The 20,545-nt window shown below is 44.8% G+C and overlaps 1 gene segment (V, D, J or C); it reads right to left on the reverse strand.

Moving 5' to 3' along the window:
- The window catches only part of LOC138079746 (T cell receptor beta variable 30-like), a 39,613-nt gene extending 24,836 nt beyond the window's left edge, over window positions 1–14,777 (reverse strand). The window contains 1 exon segment of the V gene segment in view: window positions 14,723–14,777. Coding sequence covers window positions 14,723–14,777 — 55 coding nt within the window.
- Between the last annotated feature and the right edge of the window lie 5,768 nt (window positions 14,778–20,545).

The raw sequence follows: 20,545 nt of genomic DNA on the forward strand, positions 1-20,545 counted from the left end.
TGTGCAGTCAATTTTCTCGTGCAGGGGAAAGACCACACTATCAGGAGAACTGTTGTCAGTTACAGGTCACTTATGCTTATTTCATGAACATGACTGGATGATGGAGTATCAGCGTGTGTGTCTGTGTGCTCAGTATCAGTAGATACTTGGTTTTCCAAGAAAAACAGCTGTGGCAATGACACGCTATAGATCTATCATACCATTTTATTAACCTCTTGGGAGTATAGGAAAATAATGTTTCCCAGATCCCTTGCCTCCAGATCCAGCCAGACAGCTAGTTCTGAATATGGAGGGTTAGCAGAAACATGTGCCATTTCCAGGCTTGGCCCCAAACACCAAATCTCCCATGTGTGGTCCTCCTCTCTCACTGTTGTGACATCAGTAGGAAGGTTTGTGTGGCATGTCCTGGCTCTCAGAATCAGCTTTCATTAGAAGAGCTGTTCAGGTGAGCTTCCCGACCAGGAAGATATGCATCGGACACTACACGAAGAGGAAACTAAGCAAACACACACAAACGTCTACAGGGTTAAAGCACTAAGAACCGGGGGATTGTGTCACAGGTGTTATCAATTACTCTTACTTATGTAGTAACATAAAGGCAAGGGAAAGTGTTAGTCACTTACGTCCGACTTTTTGTGACCCCATGGACTGAAGAACATAAAGGAAAAGACCCAGTCAAAACAGAATATTAACTCCAAAGGAGACAGAGGTAAGTCAGGCTGTTTGCACAAACAACCAATAAACACTCTATAATAAGAACAGAAGAGAGTTTTATTCAAGCTAAACTGAGGGCTACAGTTTGGGAAACAGCCTCTTAGCAGCTCTGAAGGGGCTGCTCCAAAGAGGTAAGGAAAGAGGCAGTATATACATGAAATCCTTTGGCTATAAATACCCATATTCTGGGACTTCCCAGGTTGTTCAGAGGTAAGGAATCCACCTGCCAGTGCAAGAGACATGGGTCCAATCCCTGGGTCAGGAAGGTCCCCTGGAAAAGGAAATGGAAACCCATTCCAGTATTCTTGCATGAGAAATCCTAAGGACAGAGGAGCCTAGTGGGCTATAGTCCATAGGGTCGCAAAAGAGTCAAGACAAGACTTAGTGACTAAACCATAACAACACATAGTCTAATATACAGCCTGGTGAAAGATTACTGCTGATCACAAAGAACAGATATCTCAAGTGAATGATTTTAGTGTTTTTCCAAGTATGGGAAGAAGCAAGAATCTGAGATCACTGAAATTCTTCCTTAGATATTCATCTTAACTATGTAGGAGACAGTCTATAAATTCAAAGCATAGAATGCTTCATCCTGTTTTGCCGAACCTGAATTTCCCTCCAGGCACACTGTTGGTGAGTGACTGCAGAGGATCGCAACATAACTCTTTGTAAAACTGGATGAGTGACAATCTTTCCCTTAACATTAAAGTAGATGCATAAGGTATGTTTGTCAGGCCATAAGACAGGCTGCTTTAGTTAGCATAAAGTACAAACCAAATTATGTATAAGCCACAATGACGTCTCCATACCTCAAAATCTCTTACATCAAGGGCAAAGACTAGGACCTTAACTGAAATCCAAGTCTCTTTTTTTCTTTTCAGAAATATTTGAGCATATATTATGTCCACTGGTTAACAAAAGGATAAAAGAGAAAAAAAATCAACAAGAGAGAGTCGTTAGAAGTGAAAAACTTTTACTTAAATGAAAATTTCAGGAGAAAAATGGAAAAATGTTGGCCCTCCAAAAAGCAAACAAGCACATAAAAAAAGATGAAAAGCATAGGGGAAAGTTAAGCAGTAATGGGTACATATTTTTGACATATATTCATAAAGTGGTCCCTGTGTTAGCTTGAGTGAATGGTCCCCATGACCAAAGGGAGGTCTGGGGGTTGTTACGTAATGATGTTGACCAGGACTGTGCCTAGAACCCAGAGCCACACTGGAGGGCCTCTAGTGTTTCTCTGTCCATTACTCGTAGACAGTGAAAACTGCAGAATCCCGTTGAAGCTAGGACCCTACGGGCTCAGATCCCCTGGGAATGAAGGTGTGATTCATCCAACCAAAAAAGAACTCTGTCTTGCTGAAGCGCTGGTGGAGGGTTAAAGTGAAAGTGGAATTGAGCTAGGAGTGTGTAAGAAGAGTGCAATGACTATTCATTTAGACCTCATTACCAGCTATAGAAGCAAGGACTGAGGCAGCCATGTTTTGGGTTATTCAATGCTTTCTTTTCCTTCCTTCCCTGCAACGTACTCATGATAGGAAGAGCTCTGGAATAGAGGCTGACATGTTGGTTTTCAACCATGTCCCACTCAAACCACTGCTCCATATGCTAACAATAAGATAACTGTCTTCTCCGGTCCTTGGACTCTGCCATACACATGAACAATCACTAATTTCTCCATAGACCAGCATAATATATCAGTTAGGAGAACATTCCTGGCTGTAACAAGCAAACTCTAAACTTCATAATGGCACATCCATGGTAGAAGTTTCTTTCTCACTCAGGGAAACTCCTAAATGGGCTACCCAGGTAGCTCAGTGGTAAAGAATCCACCTGCAATGCAGAAGATGTGGGTTCAGTTCCTGGGTTGGGAAGATCCCCTGGGAAAGGAAATGGCAACCCATTCCAGTGGGGAATCCCATGGACAGAGGAATCCAGTAGGCTACAGTCCCTGGCATTGCAAAAGAGTTGGATATGACTTAGTGACTAAACAACAAAAGTCTTAAATGGGTATTCCTGGTTGATGGCTAGCACCTCTCAAAGGAATAATTCAGAGACTGGGTGTTGTTATTTTTCTCATCTTCCTTTTTAAAAAAATGTGATCCCCAAGATCCTTCTATTCATTTATATCAGGTCAGTAAAATGGCATCACCAACTCAGTGGACATGAATTTGAACAAATTCCAGGAGATAGTGAAGGACAGAGAAGCCTGGCTTGTTGCAGTCCATAGGGTCACAAAGAGTCAGACATGACTTAGCGACTGAACAAAAAAAGAGACCATAGATAAAGAATTGTTGTTGTTGCGTGCATGCTCAGCTGTGGCTAACTCTGTGCAACCCTTTGGACTATAGCCCATCAGGCTCCTCTGTCCATGGGATTTTCCAGGCAAGAATATTGGAGTGGGTTGCCATTTCCTCCTCCAGGGAATCTTCCTGACCCAGGGATTGAACTCAGGTCTCCTGAATCTCCTGCATTGGCAGGCAGATTTTTTACCACTGTGCCACCTACCTGCCTATTAAGCTTTTTCACAGGAGGTGACACAGGTTATATCTAGTTGCAAACATTATGATGAATTGCAAACATTATGATGAATTGCAAACTCAGCACATGGCCCCTCCCCTCTGAATTCTCTCCCTTCAGTTTTACCGTCTCTTTTATTTCCCCAGATCCTCCTCCTTTTATCTCAGAGTGCACATTAAAGTCTTCAAGTGGCCCTCCAGGCAAAGTTATTTTTACATTTTAGGGAAAAGGAACACGGGTACTAACAGATATGACCATTATCTTAAGAAAGGTAACTCAGAAGTCTTTGCATTCTTTTTTAAAGATACATGCCTGCCTGTACTGAGAGCAATAAGCCTTATCTGCCAATGCTTTCTTAAGGGACCTGGTTTGCTTACACTTTTGCTTCATTAGTAAATTAGAAATAAAATTATTCTTTAATATCTTAAACAAGACAAAAATAATCGTTAGGACATCCCTGGGCCATCCAGTGGTTAAGACTCTGTGCTTCTGATGGAGAGGGTGCTGGTTCAATCCCTGGCCCAGGAACTAAGAGCCCATGTGCCTCGGGGCATTAAAATTAAAAAAAAAAAATTGTTAAGGGATTTCCTCACATGACTCCTGGGAAACAAACGTAAGTGTCCTGCCCCAGGGAGAGTAGCCTTTATTACCATGATACACCCGCCTTTTGGTAGAACAGGAATCTGAGGAGAGAGAGCTGTGAGGCCACCACCAGGTTGTCATTATCCACCCACTGGCGCCCCCTGCCCTGCCTCAAACCGATAAACCCAGAAACAGGAAGTAGTGTTGCTGACAGCTACATCCTTGACCAGTACATTTTATTGAGAAGAAAGTGTGCTATCATGAAATTTCCACCTAATTGCTATTTAAGAAGTAATTAAATACAACCCCCTAAACACTCACCCCTTTATTATGTAAAGCAATTTAGCCCTGCTCCTGCTGCTATACCCGAATTTACATAAGCATATAATTGTTGCTGTTGTTCAGTTAAATCATGTCCAACTCTGCGACCTCAGGGACTGCAGCATGCCAGGCTTCCCTGCCCTTCACTATTTCCAGGAGTTTGCTCAAACGCATGTCCATTGAGGCGATGACGCCATCCTATCATCTCATCCTCTGTCGCCCCCTTCTCCTCCTGCCCTCAGTCTTTCCCAGCACCAGGGTCTTTTCCAATGAGTTGGCTCTTCGCATCAAGTGGCCAAAATCTTGGAGCTTCAGCATCAATCCTTCCAATGAATATTCAGGGTTGATTTCCTTTCGAATGGACTGGTTGGATCTCCTTGCTGTCCAAGGGACTCTCAAGAGTCTTCTCCAGCACCACAGTTTGAAAGCATCAATTCTTTGACGCTTAGCCTTCAGCCAAAAAATTCAAAGTGACAGCTGCCCTGATGTAAGAATTGGATTCAGAGCGCAGCTTAGGAGCAACTTGCTGTATCTGAGTATACATGATGCAATTGCTCTTCCCCCAAATAGCTCACCAACACATTTCCTCCAAACACAACAAAACAAAACTTTCCCCAAAGAGAATTTTCAAACCAGCTGCCAAGAGGAAAAAAAAAACACCCCAAACATTCTCTATCATATTATACTAACTTCTATTGCTTGAATGTTGTTTCTCTGCCAACCAGTTTCTCAGCAGCCTTTTTTGTGAAACTATTCAGTGGCATTTAGCAGATGGGAAAACCCTAGATCACGGAGAAAGACACACATCATAAGCATACACAAACTTATTAGAGCCCCAACAGAAACAGTCTTAATCATTTATTTACAAAAAACATGAAATTGTTTCTCTTTGGAAAAACAGACTAAGTGGCGCAACCAGAGAATGTACTTCTTAATAACAAAGCAGATTAAGAAAGAATAGGCACACAGTAAAATAACTTCGATATAGTTAATGTGAACTAGAGAAATTTCCCATTTTAAGCAGCACTGAATCTACCAGCCTCACCAGCATTATCATGACTACTAAAAAAAAAAGAGAAAAAAAGCATTTGACTAGAAGGAGATTTGCTTTTTAAATATGCTTACAGAATAATGTCTGTCAATATTCTGCCAGGTATTCAGAATCTAAAGTATTCAGCAAAGAAACTATTCTTAAATCTTAAACTCTAGTCGAAAGAGAAAAGAAAAAGAAAATTGGAGCTGGAGCAAGCCTCACTTTTCTTTGTTGTTTATCCTTTGAACTGTTAAAAACTGTTTGAAAAGTTTTTTGCAAGTTATTACGTGTGTATATCCATAATACTTCCCACTTTGTTAAATTAAATCTAGACAGTGTATTAAAAAGCAGAGACATCACTTTGCTAACAAAGGTCTGTATAGTCAAAGCTATGGCTTTTCCAGCAGCCATGTATGGATGTGAGAGTTGGACCATAAAGAAGGATGAGCACCAAAGAATCGATGCTTTCAAACTGTGGTGCTGGGGAAGACTCTTGAGACTCTCTTGCACAGCAAAGTGATCAAACCAGTCAATCCTAAAAGGAAATCAGTCCTGAATATTCATTGGAAGGACTGGTGCTGAAAGTGAAGCTTCAATACTTTGACCACCTGATGCAGAACTGACTCATTGGAAAAGACCCTGATGCTGGGAAAGATTGAGGGCAAGAGAAGAGGATGAAAGAGGATGAGATGGTTGGATGCCATCACAGACTCAACGGACATGAGTTTAAACAAACTCAGGGAGATAGTGAAGGACAGGGAAGCTCGGCGTGCTGCAGTTCATGGAGCCGCAGAGTCAGACATGACTTAGCGACTGAACAATAACAACAAAATATGTGTATTTTCAGAGTAAACTTTGTTTATTTACCATGATTCTCAGTCTTCAGATGAATCACCTAAAATCAGAATGTGTGGCCATATCCCTTCCTAAATCATTCAATCCCTATCAAGTTCAGATTAAAGAAAATGATGTCTCAGAGAGCATTAGGAATAATCGTCCTTTCTACAACCTATAATTTGATCATGAATAATTATGTGATGTAACAATAGAATAATTGGACTTGTTTCTCGGTGTTTCTGTGTGGCCTAGTCATGCCACATTTGCTAAATCATATTTTTAAATGACCTATTAAAATTAGTCAGCTTTATAAATGTCATGGCTAGAAAAGATTTAGATAATTGCAAAGCATGTGGTACTCAAGATTGTATTTTAGTTTTCTTCCATAATACTGGAAAAAATAATTCAATAAAAAATTTTACACCAAATTATTTCAATGAGCTAGACACTACTGGAGATAAGCAAACCCGACAGGGAAATCATTATATATACAGTTCCAGAGAAGAGAAAAACATTCCTGAAAACCCCCACAAATAAATACATACTTACAAACCAGGATAATGTGATGAAAGAAAAAGCATAGTCATCAGTGAGTGAATATAATAGGATTTCAGAAGTTTTCCCTAAACCAGCCATCTGTGAGCTAAGATTGTTATATTGTTATAAAATATATGTAACTTCACATTTATCATTTTAATCACAATTCATTAGCATTAAATACATTCACCATGCTGTGTAACCATCACCACTATCTATATCTAAAATGTGTTCATTTTCCCCAACAAAACTCCCTACCCATTAAGCAATAATTCTCCCTCCCTCTCTCCAAGCCCCTGGCAGCCTCTATTCTATTTTCTGTCTCTATGAATTTGCTTTATCTAGCTACCTCAAAAAACTGGAGGAGAAGGGGATGACAGAGGATGAGATGGTTGGATGGCATCACTGACTCAGTGGTGTGAGTGTGAGTAAGTTCCAGGACATGGGGAAGGACAGGAAAGCCTGGTGTGCTGCAGCCCATGGGGTCGCAAAGAGTCGGACAGGACTGAGCAACTGAACAACAAAACTCTGTACAATATTTGTTCTTCTATATCTGGCTTATTTCACCTAGCTTAGTATTTCCAAGGTCCATCCATGTAGCATATATCACAGTGTCATTCTCTTTACCGGTTGAGCAATATTTCATTATACATATATACCACGTTTTGTTTATCTGTTCATTAGTTGATGGACACTGCAGTGTTCCAACCTTTTAGCTATTGGGAATAATGCTGCTATGAACATTGGTGTACAAATATCTATCCTAGTTCCTGCTTTCAATTTTGGGGGATATATTCGTAGAAGTTAAATTGCTGGGGCATTTGGTAGTTCTACATGTCACTTTTTATAAAACCACAAAATTGTTTGCCACAGCTGCTATATCATTTTACATTCCCTATCAGCAATACACTAGCAGTCCAATTTCTCCTCAAGCAACACTTTCTATTTTCCATTTTTTTAATTATAGGCATCTTAGGAAATATGAAGTGGTATCTGATTGTTGTTTTTATTTGCATTTCCCTAATAATGAATGATAATGAAAATTTTTTTCATGTGCTCATTGGACATTTGTATATCTTCTTTGGATAAATGTCTATACAAGTTCTTTGCCCATTTTTGAATTGGACTGTTGGGTTTCTGTCGTTGAGTTTGAGGAGTCCTTTATATAATATGGATAATAAACACATCAGATATTTAATTTGCAAATATTTTCTTCCATTCTTTACATTTACATTCAGCTCAAAGCTGAGACTTTTAAGAATAAATAGGAGTTATCTAGATGACAAAAGAGAGAAAAAAAATCTCTCTAAGTAGAAAGATTAGTCTGAGCAACTGTAAATATTGCCTTTTCCCCCCAAGGAATGTAGCATTGATATCTCATTTTTCTGTTCCTCTTACATAGACTGCATTAAATTAATCTGATATCTAACATTTCTTTGGGGAGATATGCTGAGGTATTTACTTTACTCTGGGGTCGTCAACAGAATAATACAGGGAAACACTAAATCCACTCTCCACTTCATCTTGCAAACAAAGTGAGTCATAAATGTGCCACTTCATTTTTCTTCCAGTATCCAATAGGTAGTAGTGATTCAAAAAAGCACAACTCACAGTTCAGTTCAGTCGCTCAGTCGTGTCCAACTCTTTGTGACCCCATGAATCGCAGCACACCAGCCCTCCCTGTCCATCACCAACTCCCAGAGTTCACTCAGACTCACGTCCATCGAGTCAGTGGTACCATCCAGCCATCTCATCCTTGGTCGTCCCCTTCTCCTCCTGCCCCCAATCCCTCCCAGCATCAGAGTCTTTTCCAATGAGTCAACTCTTCCCGTGAGGTGGCTGAAGTACTGGAGCTTCAGCTTCAGCATCAGTCCTTCCAAAGAAATCCCAGGGGTGATCTCCTTCAGAATGGACTGGTTGGATCTCCTTGCAGTCCAAGGGACTCTCAAGAGTCTTCTCCAACACCACAGTTCAAAAGCATCAATTCTTCAGCACTCAGCCTTCTTCACAGTCCAACTCTCACATCCATACATGACTACTGGAGAAACCATAGCCTTGACTAGATGGACCTTTGTTGGCAAAGTAATGTCTCTGCTTTTGAATATGCTATCTAGGTTGCTCATAACTTTTCTTCCAAGGAGTAAGCGTCTTTTAATTTCATGGCTGCAATCACCATCTGCAGTGATTTTGGAGCCCAAAAAAATAAAGTCTGACACTGTTTCCACTGTTTCCCCATCTATTTCCCATGAAGTGATGGGACCGGATGCCATGATCTTTGTTTTCTGAATGTTGAGCTTAAAGCCAACTTTTTCACTCTCCTCTTTCACTTTCATCAAGAGGCTTTTCAGTTCCTCTTCACTTTCTGCCATAAGGGTGGTATCATCTGCATATCTGAGGTTATTGACATTCCTCCTGGCAATCTTGATTCCAGCTTGTGCTTCTTCCAGCCCAGTGTTTCTCATGATGTACTCTGCATAGAAGTTAAATAAGCAGGGTGACAATATACAGCCTTGACGTATTCCTTTTCCTATCTGGAACCACTCTGTTGTTCCATGTCCAGTACTAACTGTTGCCTCCTGACCTGCATATAGGATTCTCAAGAGGCAGGTCAGGTGGTCTGGTGTTCCCATCTCTTTCAGAATTTCCCACATAATTACTCTCAATTATGTAATGTTCCTCTTCTTACTGCTTAGTGATTTGCAAGTTTGTACTTTGTTTTGTATCTTATTTATCCTACAATTTTAGTTTCAATGATTATAACCACTTTTTCCTCAATCACAGTTTCCCTAATGAAGAATGCAATTGCTTATTCATCTCTTAATTGTTCAGAGTACATTTGCTGTATGTCTTGCTGGAAAACAGACTTGTGTAGTAAATGTTCCAAGAATTTCCAGATTCGAGAATTGACCTCATCCTGCCTCTTGAAAAGAATAGTTCCTTAGCTGGGGATATAATACTTGAGTCTATATTCAATAAAGTATGAAGTTGCAGGTAACAAAAATCACAATTATAGGTGTTTATTTTATTTCGTGCAACAGGAAGTGTTTGTGGTTGCTGACTTTGGCTCAGCTGCCAGTGTGGATGCTGTGGCTACAGCCATTATGTCTGTGGTACCAGAATAAAAGTCCCCAAAGATATCCACATCCTAATGCTTGGCAACAGGGAATCAAGGTTGCTAATTCCTAACTGGAGATAGAAAGAATTATCTGGGTGGATCCAATATAATCAGTGATTATAAGTGGAAGAGGGAGAGGGTAGAGAGTCAATGAAAACACAGCTCAACATTGCTGGCTATAAAGACAGAGGACGATACGAGTTATGGAATGCAGTCGTATCTAGAAATGGCCCTAGGAAAGGCAAGGAAACAGTGCCTCCAAAAGGAACACAGACCTGCCTATGTCTTGAATTTTTTTCTTTTTTAAACCCAGCTAGACCTATTTCAGACCTCTGGCCTCCAGAACTATAAGATAATACCTTTGAGTTGTTTTCAGTCACTAAGTTATTTTTTGTTTGGGGGAGTTTGTGTGTGTGTGTGTGTGTGTGTGTGTGTGTGTGGCATTTGGTAGGAAACCAGGCCAATGTCCAAGGGATGATTTCAAAGCAAGACAGAGGGGAAAGGACTAGATTGGCCAGATCTGTGTCTTTTTATCAGAAATCTAAAGGCTTTCTCAGAAGTGCCCCCAGTTCCTTTTCATGAAGCAGAATTCGCTTTGGAAATCTGCTCCTAACTGTAAGAAAGACTAGGAGGGCAATTACTGAAGATTTTCAGCCTCTACATTTCAGGTAGCTAAGCAGAAGAGTTGGAAATGGCTTTTTACAAGATGATCAATTGTGTTTTATCCTTTTCTTCTGAACACTCTGAAGGTATTATTCTACAACTATGGACCTTCTCATTAATCAATGCCCCAGTAAAGAAATATGAACGTATCTTGACTTTGACGCTTGTTAAAAATGAATTCTGTATATAAATTTTTAAGGTCCTCAATGAAAAACTTTTACCAGAATATATATTGGTATTGACTTCTGCCCATCAGTTTTGCTTAAAAGATGGCAAAATCTCTTTCAGTCTCATGACTCCTTGAAGTTAATTCAACTCTGTCATAAATCCTTGTTAAGAACTTAGCATGTGCCAGATACTAAAATAAATTTTGTTAAATTTGTCTTTTTCTTTCTCTTGTGTTTTTGATCTGTCTTCTCATTCTGGCATTGTCATTTTAGGGGTAGAATTCCCTTTTGTATTTTTCAGACATCTCACCTTCTCTGTTGTTTAAAAGAGAACTATGTCTCACATGGCATGTCTTCCTAGGTTCATGTTATATTTCACTAGTTTGTTTTCTGGAGTTTTAAGTCATTTTTCTTTTTTTTTTTCTGCATGACTGAGATGTTATTTCAGCTATTGTGCCTTTCTTTTTTTTTTTTCACACTCCCTTTTCATCCCAACCTTTAAAAATAGGTTCTGTATCTGCTTTTAACTCACTAAGAATATAAAGTGAAAACTTTTTCTTTAAACTCTTACATCATTACTCCTTTTTCACTTTGCCTCAGATTTTTAAAATATCTCAAGTTTTGTTGTTTACTTGTTCTTAACACTGACTTGCTCCCATTGTTACTGGTGCTTAAAGGTCTGGTGGGATGATTCCAGAATCCCGTATGTATGGAGAGAGAAAGAGTGAAAGTCACTCAGTTGTGTCCGACTCCTTGTGAGTCCATGGAATTCTCCAGGCCAGAATACTGGAGAGGGTAGCCTATCCCTTCTCCAGTGGATCTTCCTGATCCAGGAACTGAACCAGGGTCTCCTGCATTGCAGGTGGATTCTTTACCAGCTGAGCTATCAGGGAAGCCCATGTATGGAGAGAGAGCTATGGTCTAAGACAAGGGAACATCCTGAGAACCAGGAAATGCCCCAGCCACATCCAAAGCTATAGACAGGTCCTTCAGCAACACAGGTCATCCTTCTGATCTGGGAGGATGAGGATGTTTCCAGAAAACACAATCTAGGACCAGAGTTAGAGGACAAGACTGCATTTGGCTGGAAGAGTAGCTGCTGCTGCTGTTAAGTGACGCCAGTCGTGTCCGACTCTGTGTGACCCTTTAGAGTAGACAGTGGGACCATCTGCTCCATGTTGCTGACCACTGCATCTTATCTGGATCCAAAGGGAGAAGAACACAGCCCATGCAAGGGAAGGGACAGAGTGGTGTGGTGTACTTGTAAACCCTGTCCTGCATATGGGGACTGCCTAATTCTTATTAAAACCTGAGAGGTTTTCAACTTCAACTACTATCTTTTTTGGCCACATCATTCGATATATGTGATGTGGGATCTTAGTTTCCCAAGCAGAAATAGAACCCATGCCTCCTGCAGTGGAAACACAGAGATCTAACCATTGGACATCCAGGGAAATCCCTTAACTGGATGTAAATCTGAGTAACTGCAGAGGATATTTCTTTTGAGATGGTGTCATACTTATTTTAGCAAGAAGAGGAGCCTAGCATTCCATTCACTCCATTAACTTCCTAGAAATCATCTTTGAACATTCAAAGTATGTATCAAAGATGGTGCTTCGGAAGGATGAGGCTTCAAGAATGTCTTATGGCAAGCTGTCCTCTTCATAGATTACAGGAAAAGTAGGTAATTGTGATCATATCAGCTCACTTGTGATGGAGACTGCTGGTTGCTGGTCTACCATGCTTCCCCTTCTCCTCCCTCACTAATAGATCTTTAATTTTATTTGGTACACATGCATTCCCTGGCCAATAATACACAAGGAGAAGTCAGTGGGTGGAATGCCCAGAAAGGATCTTTAAAGGGCCTTAACTCAGCTGAAACTATGCCCTTTATTCTGTGCCCATCTTCTGTTTCTTGACTGAAACCAATAGACCTAACTGGAACTCTGGATAAGGGGCCAATAACCTGAGAACAAATGCGTGTGGGTCATTCAATTGCTCAGTCATGTCTGACTCTTTGTGACCCCATCGTCTGCAGCACGCCAGGCTCCTCTGTTCATGGGATTTTCCAGGCAAGAATACTGGAGTGGGTTGCCATTTCCTCCTCCAGGGGATCTTCCCGACCTAGGGACTGAACTCACATCTCCTGTCTGTGTCTCCTGCATTGGTAGGCAGATTCTTTAACCACTTGAGCCACCTGGAAGCCCCCTAAAGATGGAGGAGCAGAAACCTAAGTCTCGTTGACCTGGGGCTGCCATAGCACCCCCAGATTCCTCGGTTCGTCTAAAGCACCACTGTACAACTTCCCCTGACCTCCAGCTGACACCAATCTCTAACCGATCACCCATCCTATCAGGAAAGAAGAGCCTTTCTCTTTTTTCTGTGTACTAACACCTCTGAATGTCTTTTTGTTATTTTTCAGTTAAAGTGATGTCAAAGTGTAAGGCTCTGATGGGTAAACTTTGAAGATCACTTACATCCAATGAGCATTCAGTTATCAATCACCATTGGTGTACAAATCAGTTCAAACTAGATTTGTCTTTCAAACAAACCAGTCCTGAAGGTTTACTCTGGAAGTTTCTAAACATAAAAAAAAAAAAAGGTATAAATTGAGTTTTTGACATTTTTATTGGAAAAAATGCTTGGAGATCAGATTCCAGCTTTTGGGAAGACGGCCCGTAGAGTCCATAGGGCCTGAAGTTCAGGGGAGCCAGAGACCCTGTGAGCTTGTGCGTCTGGAGCAATGGAACACCTGTCTTGGATAAGAGGTCGAGGGGCTCAGCAAATTCCTTTATTGCTTTTCATGAGAATTATTATCACTGAAATGACTTATAAAGCTCTTTGTTTATAATAACATCAGCTTACACTAGCCATTCTGAAGGGAAATATAAAAGGAGAAAGTTGCACATCCTTGGGGAGTGGTAGATGTTGGAGAGAGAAAAACCCAAGGAGGAGGCAAAAACAGGAAACAAACAAACAAGCAGAATCGACCAAAAAACCATCTCAAACTACCTGGAGGCTTCTACTCAGGACCTTCTTTTGGCTCCAAATTTACATTGTAGAGGGCTTCCCTGATAGAAAGTGAAGTCACTCAGTCGTGTCCGACTCTTTGTGACCCCACGGACTGTATGTAGCCTACCAGGCTTCTCCATCCACGGGATTTTCTAGGCAAGAGTACTGGAGTGGGTTGCCATTTCCTTCTCCAGTTGGTAAAGAAGCCACCTGCAATGCAGGAGACCCAGGTTCGATTTCTGGGTCAGGAAGATCCCCTGCAGAAGGGAAAGGCTACCCACTGTGGTGTTCTGGCCTGGAGAATTCCATGGACTGTATAGTCCATGGGGTCGCAAAGAGTTGGACACGACTGAGTGACTTTCACCTCACTTACACTGTAGATGATTGTGTCCCAAGATAATGAATTCTGTGAGCCACAGACTTTATTAGGTCCTGGCCTTCCGGATGGAGCAAATTTAAATACTATAATTTTTTATTCACTTATTCTAAAATACTTCTAAGCACCTAATGTGTGCTAGGCAAGGCACTGAATATATTTTAGAAAGGATATATGTCCAACTTAAAGAATTTATTACTTTCCTTTTTAATAGGTGCAGCTGGCAGCACGACTTAACCATACATTGTATGTCATCCACCTGCTTTTAAAATTCAGTTTGATAACACATAGGAGATTATGATACAGGGCGAACTGTCATCACAGAATTAAACCTCTTTGCCTCCAGGGTACAATGAAGCTTTCTTTGAAGTCTGAATGCCTCTCACGCTTTATTAACAAAAGAAAAATAACTAATTACATAAGCCTCAAATAACAAAAACTTAATTTCACATTACAGGCAACTAACAGGCAGTATAAACAATGAGCTATGTCAGACAATAGAAAGGAATTGAATAGAGATATTTTTGCTTTAATGTTAATACATGATGGATTGCAAATCACTACTGGAATTTCTGGGCTTTTTAAAGTTACTTCTATGTTTTGGTTTGATTGATACTTTTATTTTTAACATAATTTAATCATCTGCCTTTTTAAGTTTCCAAGATACCCATAACTATCTGACAATCAAATTATTACTGTATCTAGGATCATGAGTTATGTAATATTGCTCATCATGTGAAGGTAAGTTTCTTCACAAAAGTCTCTCAAGGCCTTGGAGAGAACTGATTTGGAAATAGAGGCCACAGAGTTTCAGAGCAAAGAGAGGAAACAGATAAACTCACCAGTGTAAGGGGACTTACTGTTTGGATGTTCAAACGCAGAATCCCTCAGCGGCATTAGGCTTGTTAATTGACTCAGATACTGCCAGTGAACAAGCCCCTTGCCCAGGAAACGCTTGTTCAGCCGCCTTTATCTTTCTCTCTCTCTCACTCATTCACCCAATTCATTAAAGCCTGTTTCTCCCAGGTGCGTCCTGAAGAGTTTCATTGTTCTGCCTATTGTACTTGTTGGCTCACAGGCCTCTTTCACAATTTTCCTGCGTTTCTGAAGGCTCCTCGAGTACCAGTTTTGACCGGCCCATTTGCAGCTAGTGCTTTAATAAAGGGGCCTTGAATAAACGGGGAAGATAGGCGACTGGCGAAAGACAAGGTAATACGAAGAGCTGGGGCGGGGGAGGCCAGACTCCCCCTAATGCTTGTGCTCTTTGAAAGAGCCAGCAGGTGGTAGCAACACTTCGCTGGAAGACCTCGGCTCTGCCTTGGGAGGACCGGAACAATGGACCCTCCCTCCCCCCAGTCCCATCCCGGGTTTGAGAGGAGGCTCCCGGTGGGCACGAACATTTTTTTCCTCTCGGTGCCCCCCTCGGTTCCTCAACGTTTCCAGGCACCCGCAGAGAGGACCTCCCACCGCCTCTCACTGCGTGGGGAGGCTCTCTCTAGGGAGAGGCACCCAGAGGTGCAGCGACTTGCCCCGGCCGTGTAAGCGCCTGGCAGCGACTTCAGGACCTTCCCTTCCAGACCCAGGCTTCCCTGCCCTGGAGGGAGGATGGAGGGATGGAGAGTGGAGTCAGAAGCCCCAACGCCGAGCAAGATACGGGTCACCGGCGCCCAGAAGAAGGCTCAGTCAGAGCCACTGTCAGCCCTGCCTGCCGATCCAGCGCTCCCCACCCCGCGCCCGCCCCCGCACCCTCCAGATTCTCAGTTTGTCTTTCCCTCCACCCACTTTCTTCTCTTTTTCTCAGCTCACGCCCACCTTAATTCAAATCTGAGTGGGAACTAAAACAGTGGGTTTAGTTCCTAGAGTTGAAGCAGAAGAGCCGGGGAGGCGAGGGGGCGAGGGGGCCCCTGCCCTGCCCTGGGTACCAGTCGCGTTGCTCTCCGGCAGCCGGAGCCCGCACGCCCGCCCCGGGGTCTTAGCACCCCGCTCCCGGCCGCCCGCCCCAGGCCCGGCCGGTTTTCATCCTCCGCGCCCACGTCCACCGGCCGGGCGCACCAGCGGGCCCGGGGCGAGCCCCGCGCCGCCACCCTGCTCTCCCCCGCGCGCCCGGGCCGCGCACTCGCTGCCGAGGCCCGGGAGGGCGGGCTGGGCGCCCCGGAAGAGGGGAGAGGGAGGGCGGCCCGAGGGGCCGGAGAGGGGCGGGCGGGGCTGGGAGGGACGCGGAGGGGGCGGGCCGGGCTGCGCTCGCTGCAGCCGCCGCTCGGGCGCAGAGCAGCGGGCGGCGAGCCCCGCGACCCAGCGCGGCTGCGACGAGCGCGACGCGGGCTCCGCACCATCCCCGGCGCCCCGCCTCCGGAGCAGCCCCTGCCGCCGGCCGCCGCCCCCCGGCCGCCTCGTAGCCCTGAGACCCTCGGCGCCGTGTGGATCCTGGCCGCCGAGAGGGGTGGGGGTCCCCGCGCCCGAGCGGAGACCCGGAAGGTGCCGGACGAGCGCCCAGAGCCGCGCCTCCAGTGCGGGGCCTCGGGGAGGGCGCAGACCTGCGGAGCCTGCGGCCGGCGCGAAGGTGAGCCGGGGGGTCGCAGGCGGCGTTGGGGGGCGGGGGCCGGCGTGCCGGGGGACAGGGATGCAGAAGTCGAGGGCCCCTCCAGACAGGGCCTCTGCAGATCCGAGGGTCCTCCTGGGGGAGCGCTGAGTATCCCCCAGCCCAAGCGAGAGCGAGGTTTGTGATGGGTGCGTAACTGGCCCACCTGGCTCCCACCCCACCCAACCTCTGCCTGTGCCCAGCCGTAGTGACACCCCCATAACCCTGCTGCTGCTGTCCCCCACTGTGTTTCTGGAGACACTTGGTTGGTTCTGACATCGGGGGTCCTGAGCCAGGGGTCGTGGAGGAGGCGGCTCCCAGCCTTCTGAAGAGGCTTGCCCACCCCCTCTGACTCCGATGGCATCTCTCCAATCCCAGTGGAGCTGGGAGGAGCATGGAGGTTGAATGGGCACCTGCCCCCAGCTCCCCGCAGCCTATCCTGCCCCCCACCCCCCTCACCACCCAGGAGCCTTGGAGTGGAGGGAAAGCTGGGTTCCTGCTCCCCAGCCCTGAACCCCAACTTGCAACCAAAGTCACTGCTCGCTGCTCCCCGGACTCCACCCCCTCGCTTTACATCTGGGTGCGTGGCCCTGCCTGCCCAGCACCCGCACCCACCAATCTTGGCTGTCTAGCACTCTCTCTCCTCCCATCCCTGGGGGAGCTGGCAGGGGCCCAGCCTAGCTGATGTTGTAATGTCCCTGGCAGTGCCCAGGGAGAGAAGCCGCTGGGCCTGTTGCCAATCAGTTAACCCCAGGCCCTGCGCCCGCCTGGGCAACTTGACTCAGGCTCTAGAAAGGGGAGATGCTGGTTCGGTGGGAAAGGAGCCGTGGGACATGGGCAGTGCAGGAAAACTGCCCAAGTCATGGGTGCTGGGGTGCTCAGATTTGCCAGGTACTGTTCAGAAGGGCAGCTGGGCTTATTCAGGGCAGTGCACATTTTTGGTGCAGAAAGATCAGAGTGAGGGCTCCTATGTACCCACCTAGTGGCCTGGGGAAGAGGACTCCTTCAGAGTCTATTGGTTCACGAGGGGCGCAAGAAGATGGCCAGCACTGGCCGCTCTCATCAGAGTGCAGGGGAGCAACAGGCAGTGATGGGCTGAGTTGTGGGAAGGGCAGGACCACCCCTCCTTCCCCTCCCAGCTGATCACTGTCTCCAGACCTGGGCCCTGGGCCCTGGGTCCCCAGCACACTCCTCACTAGGTGGAAAGGGGAGGCTGAGGTCTGGGGGGGCTTTGAGCCTGAAGTTTCTCTTTCTCCTCGCTCCCCTTTTACCTTCCTCTCCTAGTCCAGGTGTTTCCACAGAAGCAGCTCCTGGGACAGAACACAGTTAAGACCCTGACTAGGGGCGGAGTAGGGGCAGACCCAGGGCGAGAGGGTAGGGCTCATGGGTGTCTGCCACTCGCATGAGGACCACTTGGGATCTGCAGGGATGTGCCTGCTGTCACACACACACACACACACACACACACACACACACACACCCAGGGCGAGAGGGTAGGGCTCATGGGTGTCTGCCACTCGCATGAGGACCACTTGGAATCTGCAGGGATGTGCCTGCTGTCACACACACACACACACACACACACACACACACACCCAGCACGTACTCTCCTGCTGCACACTTGGGATCCGCAGGGATGTTTCTGCTGTCACACACACTCACACCCAGCACGCTCTCCTGCTTCACACCCGTTTTACCTCGTATACACTCCATTACACACTCTCACACTTGTGCTCACAGGCACTGTTCCTGGCACTCATGGGCTTTCTTCCACCATCTTCCACTTACTCATCTCTCCTGCATATGTACCGATGGCTCCAACACCCTCCTTCATGCCCTTTTCCTGGGGCCACACGTATCCCCTCGCCCCCCCCCCCCCCCTCCACCCCATGGTACAAGCCTGAGTGGCTCATTCTAAATGGCTGTCTGGCTAGACCCAGACACTGCCTGCATCTTAAAAGCCTCCCCCAGCTCCACAGCCAGCCAGGGAGTGGGAGGCACATTTCTCTGCATCTACGTGCTCTGGGGGACATTCTCTGGGGCTGCAGGCCTCCGGAGACCCAGCACTGTCCTCTGCTAGGTAATCCATGCATCAGCTTCTCTGGCCTCAGGCGGCAGGGGCCAGAGGCACCGGAGGAAAGCCACCTCCTCACTGTGGGCTCTAGATGTCTCCTTAAAGGCCACCAGGATCCTTTTCAAGGCGGGTGGCCGGAGCTTGGAGAGACAGCTACCAAGCCCATATCCAAGGTGGAGATTAAGGGCAGAGGCTGCAGCAGTAAGCTGAGCAAGGATTATACTGGAATTTCCTGCACATTTAACAGCTGCAGAACAGGACAGAGGATAGGGCCCGTGGTGCAGGGCCCTCCCACGCTGGCCCTGCGACTAACAGGTGTGCAGACCAGCTCAGCAACCACAGCAGACACACTGGCCACTTAAAACCATTGGCCTCTTTGCCCTCGGGACCCCGTCTCACCCTGCTGGCAGGCAGGCTGCTCTGCCTCTGTTCAGTGATGCCCCGTGTGTGTTCTGAGCCTCTCTTTCTCTTTGAAGTTGCAGGTCTTGACATCACTGAGACATCGTTGATGTCATCAGTGCTTGACATCACTGACAAACATGGCATTATCATGGGACAATTTCAATTTCTTGGGAGAGAAGCTTAAAGGGATAAAAGTTATTTGCTTTTATTGTTGACATCCTTTCACTCATTCGTTCCCAGATCCTACTGTCTCTCTAGATCTGCTTTCACCAGATATCTGAAAATTTCTAGATATTTTGAAACCTAAAGGCCAAAGGCAGGGAGATAAATCGTAAAGATGTTATACTAATTGAGGTTTTATAAATATTTTCCTTTTATGTTTAGATTCTAAATGTGAGATTTTTCTTTAATTATAGAAATAAGATATGCTCATTGTAACAAGAAAAACAATTCAAGTATGTATAAGAGACAGTTCATAAGGGCCCCCCCATCCTCCATTTCTACCTCCTACAGTAACCAGTTTTAATGGCCCTATATATCTTTTGCCATACCTTCCTCCAGGCTCATTGGCCTTATATTACTTAATTTTTACAATTTATGAATCCAGGTACATAAATTATATTTAAGTCAGCTTGGTTTGTTCATAAATTTTCACATTTAGCATTTTAATGTGAGCACAGTTAACTTTTTAAATTCTTACAGGTTTACTCATGTATTTTTAAATCTTTCATTTCTATAGAAAACAACTCTCATAAGCTATGATTTATAAGCTAAGACTCTACACATCTTTAATCTTTGCCAGTTTGTGAAAACAAAATTCAATCCCGATGTTATGAAACTGCTGTGTTTTTAGTAAACTAAAAAAATGTAGCAAGCTTGTGGCTATAGTGTTTTCACTGTATCCAAAAGATAGAAAATGTATAACCAGATAAGGAGCTGAGACAAAAAAAAATAACAAAAACGAATCTGGTCATGGAATGCAATTTTTATCACAAGAAACTGGTCTAATCAGTCTCATTTTCTGAGCTATCATTTTACATCCACATTTCTGCTGCTCCTGGTGTTTTTATTTTTAAAGCCAGTACACATCTGAAATGTGAATGTTTTCCTGATGGAGAAAAGTCTTCTGCTTTTTCAGAGGTTAGAGGATTTCTAAACCCTGACCAATTCCTCTCCTGAGCTGGAGAAGACAGAGAAATCTCAAACAGGTTGAAGGGAAGAGGCTGATGGGACCTGACCTTACAGAGGCCTGTCTCCCTCTGTGTGGCAGCCCGGATGTGATCAGCTGCTCCCCGGGCACCCTCCTGGACAAAATGCTGAAAGATGTCCTAGTCCTCAGCCATTGAAGGCACCTTTGAACATCAGGTTCTAAGTCCTGCCTGTTTTGTATTCCAGGCATGTAATGGAGCTGTGTGTTCTTGTCACTTACATTTCTGCCTTTGAATCTTGTTTCAAAAGAATCTGCAGTGGCAGGAATTAGTTGACAGCAGTTTCTCCATATCTTGATAATGTTACCTCTATCCTTATTTTTATCCTTGCCATAGAGATACACTCAGTTTCTTTTTATACATTAAAAAATAAAAGACTTGGATTTATCTGGTTGGTTGGATA

This window comes from Capricornis sumatraensis, chromosome 5, assembly GCF_032405125.1.
Source record: "Capricornis sumatraensis isolate serow.1 chromosome 5, serow.2, whole genome shotgun sequence".
Lineage (NCBI taxonomy): Eukaryota > Metazoa > Chordata > Mammalia > Artiodactyla > Bovidae > Capricornis > Capricornis sumatraensis.